The sequence below is a fragment of the Sus scrofa genome, chromosome 5, assembly GCF_054392235.1.
Source record: "Sus scrofa isolate SSC_HxYL_T2T_F1_AM1 chromosome 5, Sscrofa_HxYL_maternal_Yorkshire_Landrace_v2.0, whole genome shotgun sequence".
In the NCBI taxonomy this organism is placed as follows: domain Eukaryota; kingdom Metazoa; phylum Chordata; class Mammalia; order Artiodactyla; family Suidae; genus Sus; species Sus scrofa.
Genome location: NC_139387.1, coordinates 6,588,216 through 6,607,513, shown reverse-complemented (window position 1 = coordinate 6,607,513; position 19,298 = coordinate 6,588,216). Strand labels below are relative to the sequence as shown.

Below are 19,298 nucleotides of genomic sequence, written 5' to 3'. Positions count from 1 at the left end.
TCTGAAAGCCTCAAGTGTGGTGCTTGGGTGAGATTGCACACCTAGCTCGCTTTGAATGCATCTGTCGCGAAGATCCTCTAAGACAGTACCAAGTGGTGATGTCCAGATCTTTTTTCTATGCTTCCTTCTTCCGAATATTTTCTTGACAGGTTTATACGCGCCGTCAAACTGTACGGTCCTCCCTCGTTCCCGAAGGACGGCTGTGGCTTTGTTGAATTTTGTAATAGGAGGGGATCGCTTGCCATTCTGACTACGTGCTGCACTGGCCTAGAGGACGTTGGCCTGTGTGCCTGGGGCTCTGTGCCATGAAGCCATTTCTGATCTGGTGTTTGGGTGTCTTCTCATGCAGGCTGTGGGTTTGTCTCTAATTTTCTGTTTCTGTGCTGGAGGCAGGGTTTAAAAAAAATTATAACAAATACTGATTTTCTTTTGAACCGGGAAGCCAGAGCAGTGACAGGAGAAAGCAGAGAAGCAGTCTTTTTCCTTTTGAGGGACAGCCAGGGTAGACAAGTGACTGCACAATACCTGTACTTTTTTCTGGAAATATATACACGGTCCCCAGTCAGATTACTTTGTAATTTGTTTTTCTCATTTACTGATGTATTGGAAATGCTTTCCAGGATGAGTATATACCTCATTATTTTCAAGGTCTGGTATTCCAGTATGCATAAATCTTTACTCAAGCTGCTATCTGGGATATTCTGGTTTTACTTTATCATTGCTATAAACATTGCTGCAGTGAACTTTTTAAATTTTTACCTTTGCCCACCTGTCAAAATGTTTCTTTCAGATATATGCCTGAAATTGTGGAATCAGAGAACATAGACTTTTTTTTAAATGTTTAAAATATATTTTTAAAATATGAAAATACTTGTCATTAAGATATGAAATAAATCTTTAATATATTTCAGATAGAAATATATTTATTTACAGTCTACTTAGTGCTCTTTTTTTGTTTTGTTTTTTGTTTTTAGGGCCACACCCATGGCATTTGGAGGTTCCCAGGCTAGGGGTCATATCGGAGCTGGAGCTGTAGGCCTATGCCACAGCCACAGGGATCCGAGCTGCACCTGCAGCATACACCACAGCTCACAGCAGTGGTGGATCCTTTAACTCACTGAGCAAGGCCAGGGATGGAACCTGTGTCGTCATGAATGCTAGTCCGATTCATTAATCACTGAGCCATGACAGGAACTCCTACTTAGTACTCTTGAGTGCCCAATTTCACCATACCCTTGCCAACATGCTATGCTAATCTTTGGTATCTCTGCCAGTCTGATAATGGAATCTAAATAACAAAATACTATATATATTCTTTTTCTCACATTATCCTCCATCATGTTCCATCACAAGTGACTAGATATAGTTCCCTGTGCTATACAGCAGGATAGCATTGTTTATCCACTCCAAATGCAATAGTTTGCATCTACTAACCCCACACTCCCGGTCTATCCCACTCCCTCCCCTTCTCCCTTGGCAACCACAAGTCTGTTCTCAAGGTCCATAAGTTTGTTTCTTTTCTGTAGATAGGTTCATTTGTGCCATATATTTGATTCCAGATATGTGATATCATATGGTATTTGTCTTTCTCTTTCTGACTCACTTGACTTAGTATTAGAGTCTCTATTTCCATCCATGTTGCTGCAAATGGAATTATTTTGTTTTTTTATGGCTGAGTAGTATTCCATTGTGTATATATACCACATCTTAATTCATTCATCTGTCCATGGACATTTAGGTTGTTTCCATGTCTTGGCTATTGTGAATAGTGCTGCAATGAACAAAATTTTTTTTGGTCTTTTCTAGCACCACACCTGCGGCACATGGAGGTTCCCAGGCTAGGGGTCTAATTGGAGCTGTAGCTGCCTGTCTACACCATAGCCACAGTAACATGGGATCTGAGCTGCGTCTGTGACCTACACCACAGCTCACAGCAACGCTGGATCCTTAACCCACTGAGCAAGGCCAGGGATGGAACCCACAACCTCATGGTTCCTAGTCGGATTTGTTAACCACTGAGCCACAACGGGAGCTCTGGATGTATCTTTTTCAGGGAAAGTTTTGTCCAGATATATGCCCAGAAATGGGATTGCTAGGTCATATGGCAGTTCTATATTTAGTTTTCTGAGGTACCTCCATACTGTTTTCCATAGTGGTTGTACCAGTTTACATTCCCACCAACAGTGAAGGAGGGTTTCCTTTTCTCCACACCCTCTCCAGCATTTGTTATTTGTAGGCTTGTTAATGATGGCCATTCTGACCAGTGTGAGGTGGTACCTAACAGTAGTTTTGATTTGCATTTCTCTAATAATTAGTGATGTTGAGCCTTTTTTTCATGGGCTTGTTGGCCATCTGTATATCTTCTTTGGAGAAATGGCTCTTTAGGTCTTTTGCCCATTTTTCAGTTGGGTTGTTGTGGATTTTTGCTGTTGAGTTGTATAACTTTTTTGCATATTTTAGAGATTAAGCTCTTGTCAGTTGCATCATTAGAAACTATTTTCTCCCATTCCATAGGTTGTCTTTTTTTTTTTTTTTTTAACAGTTTCTTTTGCTGTGCAAAAGCTTGAAAATTTGATTATGTCCCACTGGTTTATTTTTGTGTTTATTTCTGTTGTCTTGGGAGACTGACCTAAGAAAACATTTGTATGGTTGATTATCAGAGATGGTTTTGCCTATGTTCTCTTCTAGGAGTTTGATGGTGTCTTGTCTTATGTTTAAGTCTTTAAGCCATTTTGAATTTATTTTTGTGCATAAAAACCTTTTGAGGTTGTTTTCTAGTTTCATTGATTTACATGCAGTTCTCCAGTTTTCCCAGCACCACTTGCTGAAAAGACTGTCTTTTTCCCATTTTATATTATTGCCTCCTTTGTTGAAGATTAATTGGCCATAGGTGTCTGGATTTATTTCTGGGATCTCCATTCTGTTCCAATCGTCTGTATGTCTGTTTTGGTACCAGTACCATACTGCCTTGATTACTGTAGTTTATTGTCTGAAGTCTGGGAGAGTTATGCCTCCTGCTTGGTTTTTGTTCCTCAGGATTGCTTTGGCAATTTGGGGTCTTTTATGGTCCCATATAAATTTTGGGGTTGTTTGTTCTAGTTCTGTGAAAAATGTCATGGGTAATTTGACAGGGATTGCATTGAATCTGTAGATTCCTTTGGGTAGTATGGCCTTTTTAACAATACCAGTGTGCATGCACACAATTACTAAGAAAGAAAAAAAAAGCTAATAGGATTCTATAAGTGAGAATAGGATGAGTCCCAGTTTTTCAGGTTAGGAGTGAATGTGTCAGACAGAAGGAATGTCTCGGAGGATTCTGGAGCCCTCTGTGTATCCTTTACCTTCCTTACCAGAGTCCAAGAAACATTTCCATCAACACGATTCTTTATACCAACTGCATAAGAAGTGTGAATATTCATGAATAAACCTTAAGAATAGAAGTAGACTGGATAAGGGAAAAAAGGACCCTGTGATAAAGAAGGATAAGAGTAAGTGTGGATTGCCAGAGAATAAGATCGTTTAAATTCCTTTCTATTTTAATGCAATAGTAGTTGTAGTAGGTGTTGTTGTCGCGGTTGTGGCTAGACATAGTAGCAGTGGCGGCAGTAGCAATAGCAGCACGTAACATTTATGAAAATCTCCCTGCAGGCTGGAAACTGGGCTAAGAGCTTTAACTGTATCATTTTATAGAACCTCTAAGTTATGTGCCGTCTGCCTTTTCTTTTCTGCAGTGTTTTGAAGCAGTGTCAGGATGTGGATCTCTCCTTCCTACAGCAGCCCGCAGGATCTGATCTCTTTCGGGGTACAAAGAAGGGAACGCTGTTTCTCACTTCATACCGGGTAATTTCTCCTTGCACCTTGATCTGATAAACTCTACATTTCTTTTCCTTAAAACGAGTTTACGCAGTGACTTTCGAAGCATTTCCAGGTTGAGATTTTCCATGTTGGAGAGCGAGGGAAGAGAGTCGGTGATGTTTCTCAACTAGGCTAAGGATGCCAAAGCAGCCTTGACTTTGGAGTTGCTCTTGAATGTCTCAATCCATGGGCAAGTGGCGATCCTTTTCCAACGTTTCCTTCATCTCTTAGGTGATCTTCGTGACTTCACACTCAGTCGACGACCCCATGTTTTCTTTCATGATGCCATTTGATCTGATGAGTAACTGCACCATTGAACAACCCGTCTTTGCCCCCAACTACATTAAAGGAACCGTTCAGGCAGCTCCAGATGGTGAGTGTTCCCCACAGAAGTGCATTTTTTCTCAAAAACTTCCAGAAGGTTTAAGACGCAGACTTGGCTCATGTTGGAATTCAAAAGAAGCAACCCTGCTCCACTGAGTTGTGCCTCTCTCAGTATTTGTGGCCTCCTTATTTACCGGCGTGCCAGCCTCTTCATGCGTGTGTGCCATTTCTTCCCCCAGGTGGCTGGGAAGGACAGGCTGTTTTTAAATTATCCTTCAGAAAAGGAGGTGCCATTGAATTTGCCCAGCTAATGATGAAAGCTGCCTCTGCTGGTAAGCAATGCTGATAAAGATATTAAGCTCTTTGGGGCTTGGGGTGTGTGTAATTGAAGGACTGTTTACTGTCGAAGACTTCTGGCCTCCCTGCTCAGGCAGCTGGTGGTTGCACATGTATTCAGCAGGCATTCCCCGAGCCCACCATCCGTATGCCAGGTACCACACTACATGCTGGGAACACAAGATTTAGGCCCTCCCTGTCCTGAAGGAGTTTGTTTTCTAGTGGGAGCTTACCATCAGACACCTGAGCAACAAATTACACCTGACAGTGGTTTGTTCTTAAGTGCTGCTCCCATCTGTCATTGAGTAGGTTCACTTTCGGGGTGTTGCCTTGGCTCTTCTTCCTCTGGCAGGGCCTTTTGATCTTCTCTGCTCTCTGACTTTGCCTTTTTGCTTCTCTGAGGTTTCATTCCCATCTTCCATGGGACTAAAGCCTGGGAAGAGGTACTGTTGTGCCCTGAAGCATTTGAATACAAATGATCTTTTAATGAAATATTTTAATTCAATCTATCCTCACTCTACACCCCTCACCCTCTCACTTTTTGTACTCCAATCCAACCGGACTTCTTTGTGTCTTGCTCTCCTATCTCTGAGCTTTCATGCTATTCACTCTGTCTGGAATGCTCTTCCCTTTTCCCCTTCCACCTCCAACTCAATACTAGTTGAGATAAACACACTCTAGGAAAGAGAGACATCTGCAAACATGTCACCCTGTCTTCTGGCAGGTGCTATAATAGAGGCGTAGACAAAGTTCTGGGGACACACATCATAAAGGTGTGGATTTTCTACCTTTGAAGACTGACTGGATCATGATGCTATAAATCATGGTCAAGAGTATAAGAGGTAGTCTAAATTGGAGAGGACTCCAATATAAAATAATAATAATAATTATTATTACTATTATTAGACAGAAAAAATGGAGAGGAAATGAGTTCAATTTTAGACAGTAATACTAGCTAACATTTCTTGAATGCTTATCATGTACGGGGCAGAGTTTAAGACCTTTGCATATGCTAATTTATTTGATTCTCACAAAATCTTATGATATAGGTCCTGTTATTATCCCCAATGCATAGCTAGGGAGACTGAGTCAGTAATGGTTTTATAATTTTTCCCAAAGCTATACAGTTAGCAAGTGATAGAGCTGGAATTTGAACCATGCTCTCTCTCTCTCTCTTTTTTTTTTTTTTTGGTCTTTTCTAGGGCTGCACCCACAGCACATGGAGGTTCCCAGACTAGGGGTCTAATTGGAGCTGTAGCCACTGGCCTACACCACAGGCGCAGCAATGCAGGATCCCAGCCACGTCTGCGACCTACACCACAGCTCACGGCAACGCCAGATCCTTAACCCACTGAGCAAGGCCAGGGATGGAACCCGCAACCTCATGGTTCCTAGTCGGATTCATTAACCACTAAGCCACGACGGGAACTCCCACTCTCTCTCTTTTTTTAAAGAGAGAATTACGCTCTCTCTCTTTTTAAACCTTTTATTTTGAAATAAAAGTCAAATCTATAGAAAAGTTTTAAGACTATTACAGTGAACTCCCATAGAACTTCATCTAGATTCACCCATTATTAACATTTTCCCACATTTGCCTTGTTATTCTTTTTTTTTTTTTTTTTTTTGGCTTTCGTTTGAACATTGATCATTTCCTTCATTCCTGAATATTTGAATGTGTATCTCCTGTGAACAAGGGCATTCTTTTATCTAACATCAGTGTGCTTATTAAGTCAGAAAGTTTAACATTGAAATAATGCTATTGTTTAGGAGTTCCTACTGTGGCTCATCAGGTTAAGAACCTGACTACTATCCATAAGGGTGCAGGTTCAATCCTTGGCCTCGCTTAGTGGGTAAGGATCTGGCATTGCAGCAAGCTGCGGTGTAGGTCACAGATGTGGCTTGGATCCTGTGTGGCTGTGGCTATGACGTAGGTCGGCAGCTGCAGCTCCAATTCAACCCCTAGCCTGGGAATTTCCATATGCTGCAGCTGTGGCCCTAAAAAGACAAAAAATATATATATTATTATTAAATATATAGTTGAGGTTCCAATTCAAAGCACTGACCATTACTGTTCATAATTCTAATAGCACTTATTTTCCAATCCAGAATGTAATCCCAGATCACACACTGAATTCAGGTGTCCTGCTCTTTGGTCTCCTTTAATCTGGGCTCAGCCTTTCTTTGTCTTTCATGCCGTTGACATTTTAAAAAGAATACGGCCGTATTGTTTTGTGGAATGTCCCTTAATTTGTGTTTGTCTGTTTCCTCGTGGTGATATTCAGGTCATGTATTTTGACAGGAATAATGTGTCCTTTGGAGCCTACGCTCCTAACCCCTGTACCATATTAAGTGTGAGGTACATGAGAGGCTAGCGGTGGTGGACATGCAGCTCAGCCCCCCGGAGGTGAACTGTACTGAGGCACTGATATGGGACTCCTCAGCACACAGGTCATCTCTGGAGCCGTGTGAGTCATGGGCTGGTTCACTGAGCCGAGGATGGTATTCCACAGGCCCTCAACATTTGAGGGGTAGGTAGGGAGGGTGACCTTCAATGAAGACTGAGAGGGGGGACAGTCAACTGAGTGTATGACCCCAGAAGTCAAGGGAGGAAAAAGTTTCAAGCATTACTGGGTGGGTATCTAGCTGGAACGATGCTTGGTAAAATGAAGACTGAAAAACGTTCATCGCATGTGGGGATTTGAGTTTTTTGGTGGAATTAGCAAGAGAAAGTTCAGTGAACTTCCGGAGAAGAAAGGTGATAGAAGAGCCATATTATAGACATTGAGGAGTAAGAAAAATTTTGCAGTTACCTTTAATAATGCAGTGCAAAGATATAAAGGCCAGGGAATTCACAAGCTGTACCCCACTGAAAACTCTTTATGGTCTGGAGGGCAGACAGCATCTGGAAGCCTGACACTGGCTAACAGGGTGTCCTGCAGACAGAGTGAGCATAGCTATGGAGAGTCCAGGGTCCGGGGACACCTGGAAGTCTAGTTCCTCTTTGCTACAGATGTCTCGGAACTCAGGACAGTTGCATTATTATTTTTGGCCTCAAAGTACTAAGGCAGCTTATTTTTAAGATTATGGGATAAGGGTGAGGCAATTTTAAGGGATTTTCTTTGTGCTCTCATTAAGTTCTGCTTCTTGGCCTGCACAAAAGTAGGTCAGTGTCTTGGTGGTTGCACAGCTACTTGGAAAGGATTTAAACAACTTATATGAACTTGGCCCAATGCTCAGGGTCTGATTATACCAGCTTTAGGCTTAGGAACCTATGCTTTCTTCCTTGACAAGAGTCAGGTGTTATAAGATGGGCTTCCTTGAGGCTTTGGAGTGAATTAACCACCCATCATCCTTCATGATCTGATTAATTGACCAGGAAAGATCCATTTCCTCTCTGCAGAGTTAATTTGTCAGAGCTCTTTGATTTATATATTTAGCAGATTATATTGTGTGAGACACTAGGTGAGACAATAGGGAAACGACAGTGAATAAGACATATGTACATAGTCCCTGCCTTTGTTAAACTTACGGTCTAGTAAGAATTGGATAAAAAATAAGCAAACATGGAATTCCCTGGTGGCTCAGTGGGTTAAGGACCTGGCGTTGCCACTGCTGTGGTATAGGTTTGATCCCTGGCCTGGGAACTTCTGCATGCTGTAAACATGCCCTCCCCCACACAAAAGGAGCTAAGCAAACAGGTAAGCGAATAAAATAATTACTTATTCTGAAAGGGGATACTAGTAGAATATTGAAAAGGAGGGTAGGAGGTCCTGTTGTGGCCCAGCGGGTGAAGAACCTGACATAGTACCCATGAGGATGTGGGTTTGATCCCTGGCCTAGCTCAGTGGGTTAAGGATCTGGTGTTGCTGTGACTGTGGCATAGGCTGGCACCTGCAGCTCCCATTTGACCCCTAGCCCAGGAGTTTCCATATGCCGCAGCTGCAGCTGTGAAAAGAAAAGAGAAAAAAAAAAAAAAGAGTTACAGGGAAGGATGACACCTTTAGATTTATAGAGAATTAGTTAAGATAATGCTGTTGAAACAGATAAGCCTCAAATTATCAACAGCTTAAGGTAATAGATTTTATTGCTTACATAAAGGCCAATCAGCAGAGGTGAAAGGGGGCTTTGTTCCACATAGTAATAGAGTCTCTGCCACCATTAGCTCCTGGATTTCATGGCCTCTTTGGGTAGCCGGCAGAGAGAGATGAGAGTACAGATCTCACCTGGGAAGTTTTCGGGGGCTAAGCCTAGAAGCAGTGCACATTCCGTCTTGTCATATGCCATAGGCCAGAAATTAGTATGGCTGATAATGGTTCCCAAAGATATAATCCATGGCCTAATTTGCAGAATCTGAGAATGTTACCTTGTTTGTAAAAACAAATTCTTTTCAAATATAATTAAGTTTGGGCCCATTCAGGGATGCAAAAAATAAAAATAAAAAAATTAAGGATCTTTTTTTTTTTTTTTTCTTTTGGTCTTTTTGCCATTTCTTGGGCCAATCCCATGGCATATGGAGTTTCTCAGGCTAGGGGTCTAATTGGAGCAGTAGCTGCCAGCCTACACCAGAGCCACAGCAACATGGAATCTGAGCCGCATCTGCGACCTACACCACAGCTCACGGCAACGCCAGATCCTTAACCCACTGAGCAAGGGCAGGGATCGAACCCACAACCTCATGGTTCCTAGTCGGATTCATTAACTACTGCGCCACAATGGGAACTCCAAGGATCTTGAAATGAGGGGATTGCTCTTGATTGAGGCCCCAAATACCATCAAAAGTGTTCTTATAAGTGAGATGGAGAGAGAAACAGAAGCGCTTTCTCTGGTACTGCCATTGCATTGGCCTTTAATGGATGTATCTTGCCAACTTGATAGAACCCTCACTTGGAAATTTTTTCTAAATACCTATTATAGTAGATGCTAGGCCAGTCCTTGAATAAGCACAGGCAAATACACACATTCATCAGGAAATATACAATGTGAGAAAAAGAATGTGTATATACATATATATATGTATATGTATGCAGGTGACTGGGTCACTTTGCTGTACAGTAGAAAATTGACAGAATACTGTAAACCAACTATAATAGAACAAATAAGAATCATTAGAAAATTAAAATAAAATAAAATGCCTAATGGAAATAGACAATAAAAAAATAAACAGATTTGCCAACATGTAAATAAGGATTTTTCTCATTATTATTTCTTTCACTGTGGAAAATATAAGGTACTTTTTTTCATAAAAATATTAGTGTTTCCATGTAATGGACTTATGATGATTATTTTGAAAATAAACAGATTTTTTAAAAATTAAAAACCGTACAGTTCAGGACAAGGGCAGTGTATATTTTTAATCTTGTATCCTGGGGGCGTTGATGGACATACAAATAAGGTGGCGATGAAAACTCTGTCAATTATTTGATGGATAGCTGCTGTACCTCCGACTTAAGAGAACTAAAGAATCCTTCTTTTGTCAAATGTGTCTTCTCAGCTGCCAGAGGAATTCCACTCGGAAGTGTGAATTACTGGTACGGCACTTCGGGACTGTTTGTAATCACTACACCCGGGGGCACAACGTGCACCCAGCGCACACCTTGTCCAGGTAAGGTATGGCAGGGAGGGTCTTCCTAGGAGGAAGAAGAGTATGCCAGGGGCTCAAAGATCTCTTCACTGCCAGCTTGCCTCCAACTCTGCTGCAGGAGAAGCAGCAGAGGTTTAGGGGGTTGGAAAATGGTTGCGTCCATGACTTCATTTCCAGACTGAAGTCCAGCGGCAAGTGAATAAGTGACTGGGCTTCCGTTTCGGGCTTGGTTTTTACCCGTAATGTACAAATATGCAGCCTGCCTGGGCAACTCCCGTCAGTGGAACAGTTGCTTCCTGCTTACAGCCTGAGCAGAAAACATGTGCTCTTGCCCACATCCTCCTCCCCCTTTCCTGTAAGCATAGCCATTAAGCCATGCCCTTCACCCCCACTGAGGACCCCAGTCCTGGGCTTTGCACCCTGTACCCTTTCCGCTAACTGTCGTGCCTGAGCCGTGGTCCTGGGAGCTGAGAGGTCAGTGATTCTCAAGTGCAGTCCACAGAAGGTTGGTGGGCCACAAAGGGTCTCCTGTCGGGTGGCCAGTAGACCCCCAAGTGCAGGCCAGTTCCTGAGTTCTCCTTGGAGCATGATGTGCATGTGCGTTGGCTTTCAGTTTTGTGGACAACTGAGGAAGAGTTATTTCTAGCCTTAATAGTTCCCTTAGTTTTTGCGTTAATAAAATCTAATGTTCAAAATCTAAAAGTAAGTGTTGCTAAGGTTTTATAAAAATGCTTTTGTGTCGAGGAATTCCTGTCGTGGCCCAGCGGTTAAAGAATCTGACTGGCATCCGTGAGGATGCAGGTTCCATCCCTGGCCTCGCTCAGTGGGTTAAGGATTCGGTGTTGCCCTGAGCTGTGGTGTAGGTCACAAATGTGGCTCGGATCCCACATTGCTGTGGCCCTGGCATAGGCTGTTGGCTACAGCTCTGATTGGATCCCTAGCCTGGGAACCTCCATATGCCATGGGTATGGCCCTAAAAAGACAGAAAGACAAAAAAAAAAAATGCTTTTGCATTGAAATTCGTATAAAATACATTAACCATTTTTAGATGTACAATTCAGTGGCATTTAATGTATTCACAATGTTGCGCAACCATCAGCTCTTCCTCTGGTTTCAAAACTTTTTCTTCGCTCTGTAAGAATACCATACTCACTAAGTAATCATTTCCCATTGTCCCCTCTTCTATGTCTTGGCTTCCTCTAATCTGCATTTTGTCTTTATGGATTTGCCGTTGCTGTACACATCACATGAAAATCATACAACACATGTGACCCTTTTGTGTTTGGCTTATCTCACTTAGCATAATGTTTTCAGGATTTGTCCAAGCTGTGGCATGTGTCAGTACTTTATTCTTTGTTTGTGACTGAATAATATTCCATCATATATATCACAATTTATGCATCCATTCGTCCACTGATGTACACATTTGACTTGTTTCCATCTTTTGGCTGTTATGAATAATAGCTGCTGTAAACATTTGTATATAGGTTTCTTGTGGATATAAGTTTTCATTTCTCTTGGGAATATACCTAGGGTTGGAATTATTGGGTCATATGGTAATTCAGTGTTTTAACTTTTTGCAGAACCACCAAATTATTCCCCCAGCAATGACAATATTTTGTATTCCCATCGGCAACATTCAAATTTCTGTTTCTCTACATCCTTGCCAATGCTTGTTATTTTCCCTTTTTGCTTTTTTTTTTGTCTTTTGTCTTTTGTCTTTTTAGGGCTGCATCCACGGCCGAGGCATATGGAGGTTCCCAGGCTAGGGGTCTAATTGGAACTGTAGCCACTGCCAGATCCGAGCTGTGTCTTCGACCTACACCACAGCTCACGGCAACACTGGCTCCTTAACCCACTGAGCGAGGCCAGGGATTGAACCCACAACCTCATGGTTCCTAGTCAGATTCATTTCCGCTGCGCCACAACAGGAGCTTCACCTGTCATTATTTATACTAAAGCCATCCTAGTCAGTGTGAGGTGGTATCTCATTGGGGTTTCAACGTACATTTCCTTAAAGACCAAAGATGTTGAACATTATTTCATGTGCTTGTTGGCCATTTGCGTTATCTTCTTTGGAGATATATCTATTCAAATTGTTTGCCTGTTTCTAACTTGGGTGAGTTTATCTTTTTTTTTTTTTTGTCTTTTGTCTTTTTGTCTTTTTTGTTGTTGTTGTTGCTATTTCTTGGGCCACTCCCGCGGCATATGGAGGTTCCCAGGCTAGGGGTTGAATCGGAGCTGTAGCCACCGGCCTACGCCAGAGCCACAGCAACGCGGGATCTGAGCTGCGTCTGCAACCTACACCACAGCTCACGGCAACGCCGGATCGTTAACCCACTGAGCAAGGGCAGGGACCGAACCCGCAACCTCATGGTTCCTAGTCGGATTCGTTAACCACTGCACCACGACGGGAACTCCTTTTTTTTTTTTTTTTTTGTCTTTTGTCTTTTTGTCTTTTTTGTTGTTGTTGGAGTTTATCTTTTTGTTATTTGAGTTGTAAGAGTTCTTTATATATTCTGGATATTGAACCCTTATCAGATATGGGATGTATAAGTATGTTTTCCATTCTATAGGTCATCTTTCACAATCTCAATAATATCTTTTGATGCACAAAAGCATTAATTTTTGTTTTATTTATTTTTTTCTCTTTGTTACGTGTGCTTTTGGTATCAAACTAAGAATCCATTGCCAAGGTCAATGTCACGAAGATCTACCTCTATGTTTTCATCTAAGAGTTTTATAATTTTACCTCTTATATTTCAGTTATTGATTCATTATGAGTTAATTTTTGTATATGGAGTAAGGTTAGGGTCCAGCTTTATTCTTTTGCATGGGGTTATCCAGTTGTCCCAGAATCATTCGTTGAAGACACTATTCTTTCCCCATTGAATGGTCTTGGCATCCTTGTTGAAAATCAGTTGGTAACAGATGTTTACGTTTATTTCTGGACTCTCAGTTCTATTCTCACTGGTATATAAGTCTGTCTTTGGAGTTCCCACTGTGGCACAGTGGGTTAAGAACCCACCTAGTATCCATGAGGATGTGGGTTAGAATCCTGGCCTCACTCAGTGGGTTAAGGATCCAGCCTTGCCATAAGCTGTGGCATAGGTTGTGGATGTGGCTTGGGTCTGGCATTGCTGTGGCTGTGACACAGGCTGGCAGCTGCAGCTCTGATAAGCCCGGGAACTTCCATATGTTGCAGCTGTGGCCATAAAGAGGAAAAACAAACAAACAAAACCCCCCCAAAAACTAAGTCTGTCCTTCTGCCAGTACCACATCATTTTGATTACTGTAGCTTTGTAGTAAGTTTCAAAACAGGGAAATGTGAGTCCTCCTGTTTTGCATTCCCTTTTCAGTATTATTTGGGCCATCCATCGTCTCTTGTAGCTCCATATGAATTTGAGAATCACTTTTTACATTTCTGCAAAAAGACCATTAGAATTCTGATAGGGATTGCATTGAACTCATAGATCACTTGTGGGGGAATTGCTATCTTAATATTAAAGCCTTCTAATTCATGAACATAGGAAGTCTATTTATTTGGTCTTTTGAAATTTATTTCAGGAATGTTTTGTAGTTCTCAGTGCACAAATCTTTCACCTCCTTGGTTATATTTATTCCTAGGCAGTTTATTCTTTTGGATGCTATTTTTTTTTTTTTTGTCTTTTTGTCTTGTTGTTGTTGTTGTTGTTGCTATTTCTTGGGCCGCCCCTGCGGCATATGGAGGCTCCCAGGCTAGGGGTTGAATCGGAGCTGTAGCCACCGGCCTACACCAGAGCCACAGCAACGCTGGATCCGAGCCGCGTCTGCAACCTACACCACAGCTCACGGCAACCCCGGATCTTTAACCCACTGAGCAAGGGCAGGGATGGAACCCGCAACCTCATGGTTCCTAGTCGGATTCGTTAACCACTGCGCCACGACGGGAACTCCTGGATGCTATTTTTAAATTGAATTATGTTCTTAATTTCTTTTTTGTGTCATTGAGTGTTATAACTATGGAGTTTATTTTTTACTTTTATACTACTTTGTTTTATTATATAATTTTACACATTTTTATATATTTATATATCAATATATTTGATATTTTGCTATACATGTATGTATGTATAGTCCATATACATAGGCTTTTTTCATTTTTTTAAAGTTTTATTGAAGTATAGTTGATTTACAGTTGTTGTGATAATTTCTGCTGTTCAGGAGTTCCCATTATGGCGCAGTGGTTAACGAATCCGACTAGGAACCATGAGGTTGCGGGTTCGATCCCTGGCCTTGCTCAGTGGGTTAAGGATCTGGCGTTGCCATGAGCTGTGGTGTAGGTTGCAGATGTGGCTTGGATCCCACATTGCTGTGGCTGTGGTGTAGGCCAGCGACTATAGCTCCCATTAGACCCCTAGCCTGGGAACCTCCATATGCCACAGGTGCAGCCCTAGAAAAGACAAAAAAAAAAAAAAATTCTGCTGTTCAACGAAGGGATTTAGTTATACATATACATATATCCATTCTTTTTCTGATTATTTTCCCATATCGGAGTTCCTGTGGTGGTGCAGTGGTTAACGAATCTCACCAGGAACCATGAGGGTGCGGGTTCCATCCCTGGCCTTGCTCAGTGGGTTGAGGATCCTGTGTTGCTATGAGCTGTGGTGTAGGCCGGCGGCTACAGCTGTGATTACACCCCTAGTCTGGGAATCTCCATATGCCACAGGTGCGGCCCTAAAAAAAAAGACAAAAAAAAAAAAAACCAAAAACAACCCAGATTATTTTCCCATGTAGATTATCACAGAATTTCGGGCAGAGTTCCCTGTGCTATGCAGCAGGTCCCCATTGGGTAGTCATTCCATATACCATGGCGTGCATATGCCAATCCGTAACCCCCAGTCCATCCCTCCCCCCACCCTGTCTCCGTTGGAAACCATAGGTTTGTTTTCAAAAACTGTGAGTCTGTTTCTGTTCTGCAGATACGTTCACTGTATCCTTTTTTTTAGATTCCACATATAAGTGATAGCGAATGATGTTTATGTCTCACTGTCTGACTAACTTCACTTAGTGTGATAATCTCTGGGTCCATCCATGTTGCTGTAAGTGGCATTATTTCATTCTTTTTATGGCTGAGTAATATTCCATTGTATGTATAATACCACATCTTCTTTATCCACTCCTCTGTTGATGGACATTTAGGTTGCTTCCATGTCTTGGCTCTTGTATACAGTGCTGCAATGAACATTGAGATCATGTATCTTTTCAAATTATGGTTTTCTCCTGATAGATGCCCAGGAGGGAGATTGCTGGATCATAGGGTAGTTCTATTTTTACTTTTTTGAGGAACCTCTGTACTGTTTTCCACAGTAGTTGTACCACTGTACATTCCCACCAACAGTGTAGGAAGGTTCTCTTTTCTCCACACCCTCTCCAGCATTTATTGTTTGTAGACTTTTTGTTGATGGCCATTCTAGTTGGCGTAAGGTGATACCTTAATGTAGTTTTAATTTGCATTTATCTAATAATTAGTGATGTTGAGCACCTTTCCATGTGTTTTTTGGCCATCTGTCTATCTTCTTTGGAAAAATGTCTATTTAGAGCTTCTGCCCATTTTTTTTAATTGGATTATTCTTTTTAAATATAGAGCTGTATGTGTTGTTTGTATATTTTGGAGATTTATCCCTGCCAGTTGCTTCATTTGCAAGTATTTTCTCCCATTCTGTGGGTTGTCTTTTCTTTTTTTTGTTTGTTTTTGTTTTGTCTTTATAAGGCTGCACCTGCAGGATATGTAAGTTCCCAGGCTGGGGTCGAATTGGAGCTACAGCTGCCGGCCTATGCCAAAGCAACGTGGGATCCGAGCCATGTCTGTGACCTATACCACAGCTCATGGCAATGCCTGATCCCTGACCCACTGAACAAGGCCAGGGATCAAACCTTCATCCTCATGGTTCCTAGTCGGATTCATTAACCACTGTGCCACAACGGGAATGCCTTTTCTTATTGTCGAGTAATGTTTCATGGTATAGTAATATTTCATGGTATAGTAATATTTCATGGTGTAGCTGTTACAACTTGTTTAGCCACTCAGCAGTTCAGGGATATCTGGGTTGGTTCCAGGTCTGCCTTACTATGAGTAAAACTGCTGCAAACATTCATGTACAAGTTTCTGTGTGAACATAAATTTTCATTTCTCATTCATTAGGATGGATACCATAGGGAAAACATACAGAAAACAACACATGTTGGCAAGGATGTGGAAAAATTAAAGTGTTTAGGTACTGTTGGTGGGAATGTAAAATGGGATAGCCACTATGAAAAATAGTATGGAGCTTCCTAAAAAAACTGAAGGTGACACAGCAACGCCACTTCTGGGTATACACCCGAAGAGTTGAAATCAGGGTCTAAGAGACATTTGTATGCCATAATCGTAGCCGTATTATTCACAATAGCTAATAGAATGAGTTAGGAAGTGTTCCCTCATCTTCATTTTTTGGAAAAATTTGAGAAGGATTGGTATTAGTCCTTAGGAGATTTGTAAAATTACCTTAGCAGGTCTATACAGATTTTCTGTGTCTTCATGATTTAGTATTATAGGTTTTGTGTTTCTAGGAATTTATCCAATTTCTTAACATACATTTGTTCACAGTAGTCTATTATAGTCCTTCTTATTTCTGTAGAATCAGAAGTAATGTACCCACTTCCAATTTTTTTTTGGGGGGGGGGCATGCTGAAGCATGTGGAGGTTCCTGGGAGAGATCAAACCCACACCGCAGCAGCACCCGAGCTGCTGAAGTGACAGCACTGGATCCTTAACCTGCTGCGCCACAAGGGAACTCCCCCACTTCCATTTCTGATTTTGAAATGATAATTTGAATTTTCTCTTTTTTTCTTGGTTAGTCCAGCTAAAAGTTTGTCAATTTTGTTGATATTTTCAGAGAACCAGCTTTTGGTTTCATGAATTTTCTCTGTTGTTTTTCTCTTCTCTTTTTTATTTATCGTTATTCTAATCATTATTATTTCCTTCCTTCTGCTAGCTTTGTGTTTAGTTTGTTCTTCTTTTATTTCCTAAGTTGTTAGGTTATGCTGGGGTTTTTTTTGCTTTTTTTGTTTTTTCAGGCTTGCACCCGTGGCATATGGAGGTTCTCAGGCTAGGGGTCGAATTAGAGCTGCAGCTGCCAGCCTACACCACAGCTCATGGCAATGCCAGATCCTTAACCCACTGAGCGAGGCCAGGAATCGAACCCCCAACCTCATGGATCCTAGTTGGGTTCCTTAACTGCTGAGCCATGAAGAAAACTCCAAGTTATGCTGTTGATTTAAGATTTTTCAAAAAAAAAAAAAGATTTTTCTTGTGTTTTTAGCTATAAAATTTCCCCCCATAGCATTATTTTTGCTGCATCCTATAAGTTTTTATATGTGGTATTTTCATTTTCATTCATCTCTATTTTCTTCTTCTTTTCTTTTCTTTCTTTCTTTCTTTTTTTTTTTTTTTTTTTTGCCATTTCTTGGGCCGCTCCTGCGGCATATGGAGGTTCCCAGGCTAGGGGTCTAATCGGAGCTGTAGCTGCTGGCCTACACCACAGCCACAGCAACGCTGGGTCTGAGCTGTATCTGCGACCTACACCACAGTTCATGGCAACATCAGATCCTTAACTTACTGAGCGAGGCCAGGGATCGAACCTGCAACATCGTGGTTACTGGTTGGATTCATTTCTGCTGTGCCACAATGGGAACTCCCATCTCTGTTTTCTCATCTCCCTTATAATTTCTTTGATCCATTGGTGGCTTAAGAGGTGTGTGTTGAATTTCCACAGATTTTGAATTTTCCAGTTTTACTCCTGTCATTAATTTGTAAGCTCATCTCTGTGGCCAGAGAAGCTACTTTATATGAAATCTGTCTTAAAATATATCCGGGCTTAATTTGCTGCCCTATATATGGTGTACCCTGGAAAATGTCCCATGTGTACTCAAGAAGAACGTTGCTGTTGGGTAGAGTGTCCATATATGTCTGTTAGATCCAGTTGGTTTCTTGTGTTTTTAAAGTTCTCCATTTCCTTATTTATCTTCTGTTTGGTTGTTCTGTCCATTATTATGCATGAGGGATATTGCAGTCTCCAACTCTGATTGTAGAACTGTCAATATCTCCCTTCACTTTTGTCAGTTTTTGCTTCTCATATTTGATGGTCTGTCACTGGGTGTGTAAATATTTATAATTGTTATATCCTTTTGCTGTATTGAACATTTTATTAATATGAAATTTCCTTCTTTTTGATGTAAAGTCTATCTTGTCTGATTTTAGTTTAGCCACTCTTGCTCTCTTTTGGTTACTATTTACATGAAATGTCTTTTTCCATCCTTTTACTTTCAATTTATTTATGCTTTTCATCTAGAATAAGTCCTTATACACACAGCATATATTTGAATCATGAGTTTTTATCCATTCTGCCAATCTGTGTCTTTTGATTGGGAAATTTAATCCATTTATATTTAAAGTAATCAGTAGGAGTTCCCATAGTGGCTCAGCGGCTAATGCACCCGACTAGTATTCATGAGGACATGGGTTCGATCCCTGGCCACACTCAGAGGGTTAAGAATCTGGCATTGCCATGAGCTGTGGTGTAGGTTGCAGACACGGCTCAGATCCTGAATTGATGTGGCTGTGGTGTAGGCTGGCAGCTATAGCTCCGATTCAACCCCTAGCCTGGGAACCTCCATATACCACAGGTGCAGCCCTAAAAAGTCAAAAGGCAAAAAATAAAATACAGTAATCACTGATAATAAGGGCCTTACTTTTGACATTTTACTCTTTGGTTTCTATGTGACTCATCACATTTTTGCCCCTCATTTCCTGCATTAATGTCTTCTTTTGTGGAGTTCCGTTGTGGCACAGTGGTTAACGAATCTGACTAGGAACCATGAGGTTGCGGGTTTGATCCCTGGCCTTGCTCAGTGGGTTAAGGATCCGACGTTGCCATGAGCTGTGGTGTAGGTCGCAGATGCGGCTCGGATCCCACATTGCTGTGGCTCTGGCGTAGGCCGGTGGCTGCAGCTCCGATTAGACCCCTAGCCTGGGAACCTCCATATGCGGTGGGAGTGGCACAAGAAAAGACAAAAAGACAAAAAATAATAATAATAATGACTTCTTTTGTGTTTAGTTGATTTTTTTAATACTGGAAAGTTTAAATTCCCTGGTTATTTACTTTTGTTTACATTTTATAGA

The 19,298-nt window shown here is 41.5% G+C and overlaps 1 protein-coding gene across 2 annotated transcripts in view; it reads left to right on the top strand.

The window, feature by feature from the left end:
- Positions 1-19,298, top strand: part of WBP2NL (WBP2 N-terminal like) — a 39,923-nt gene that overhangs the window by 1,139 nt on the left and 19,486 nt on the right. For both annotated transcript variants that reach the window (XM_084955158.1, XM_084955157.1), the window contains exons 2-5: positions 3,732-3,840; positions 4,087-4,228; positions 4,419-4,511; positions 10,007-10,117. In XM_084955158.1, the coding sequence (XP_084811284.1) occupies positions 3,732-3,840; positions 4,087-4,228; positions 4,419-4,511; positions 10,007-10,117 (455 nt within the window). The remainder of the gene's footprint in view (positions 1-3,731; positions 3,841-4,086; positions 4,229-4,418; positions 4,512-10,006; positions 10,118-19,298) is intronic.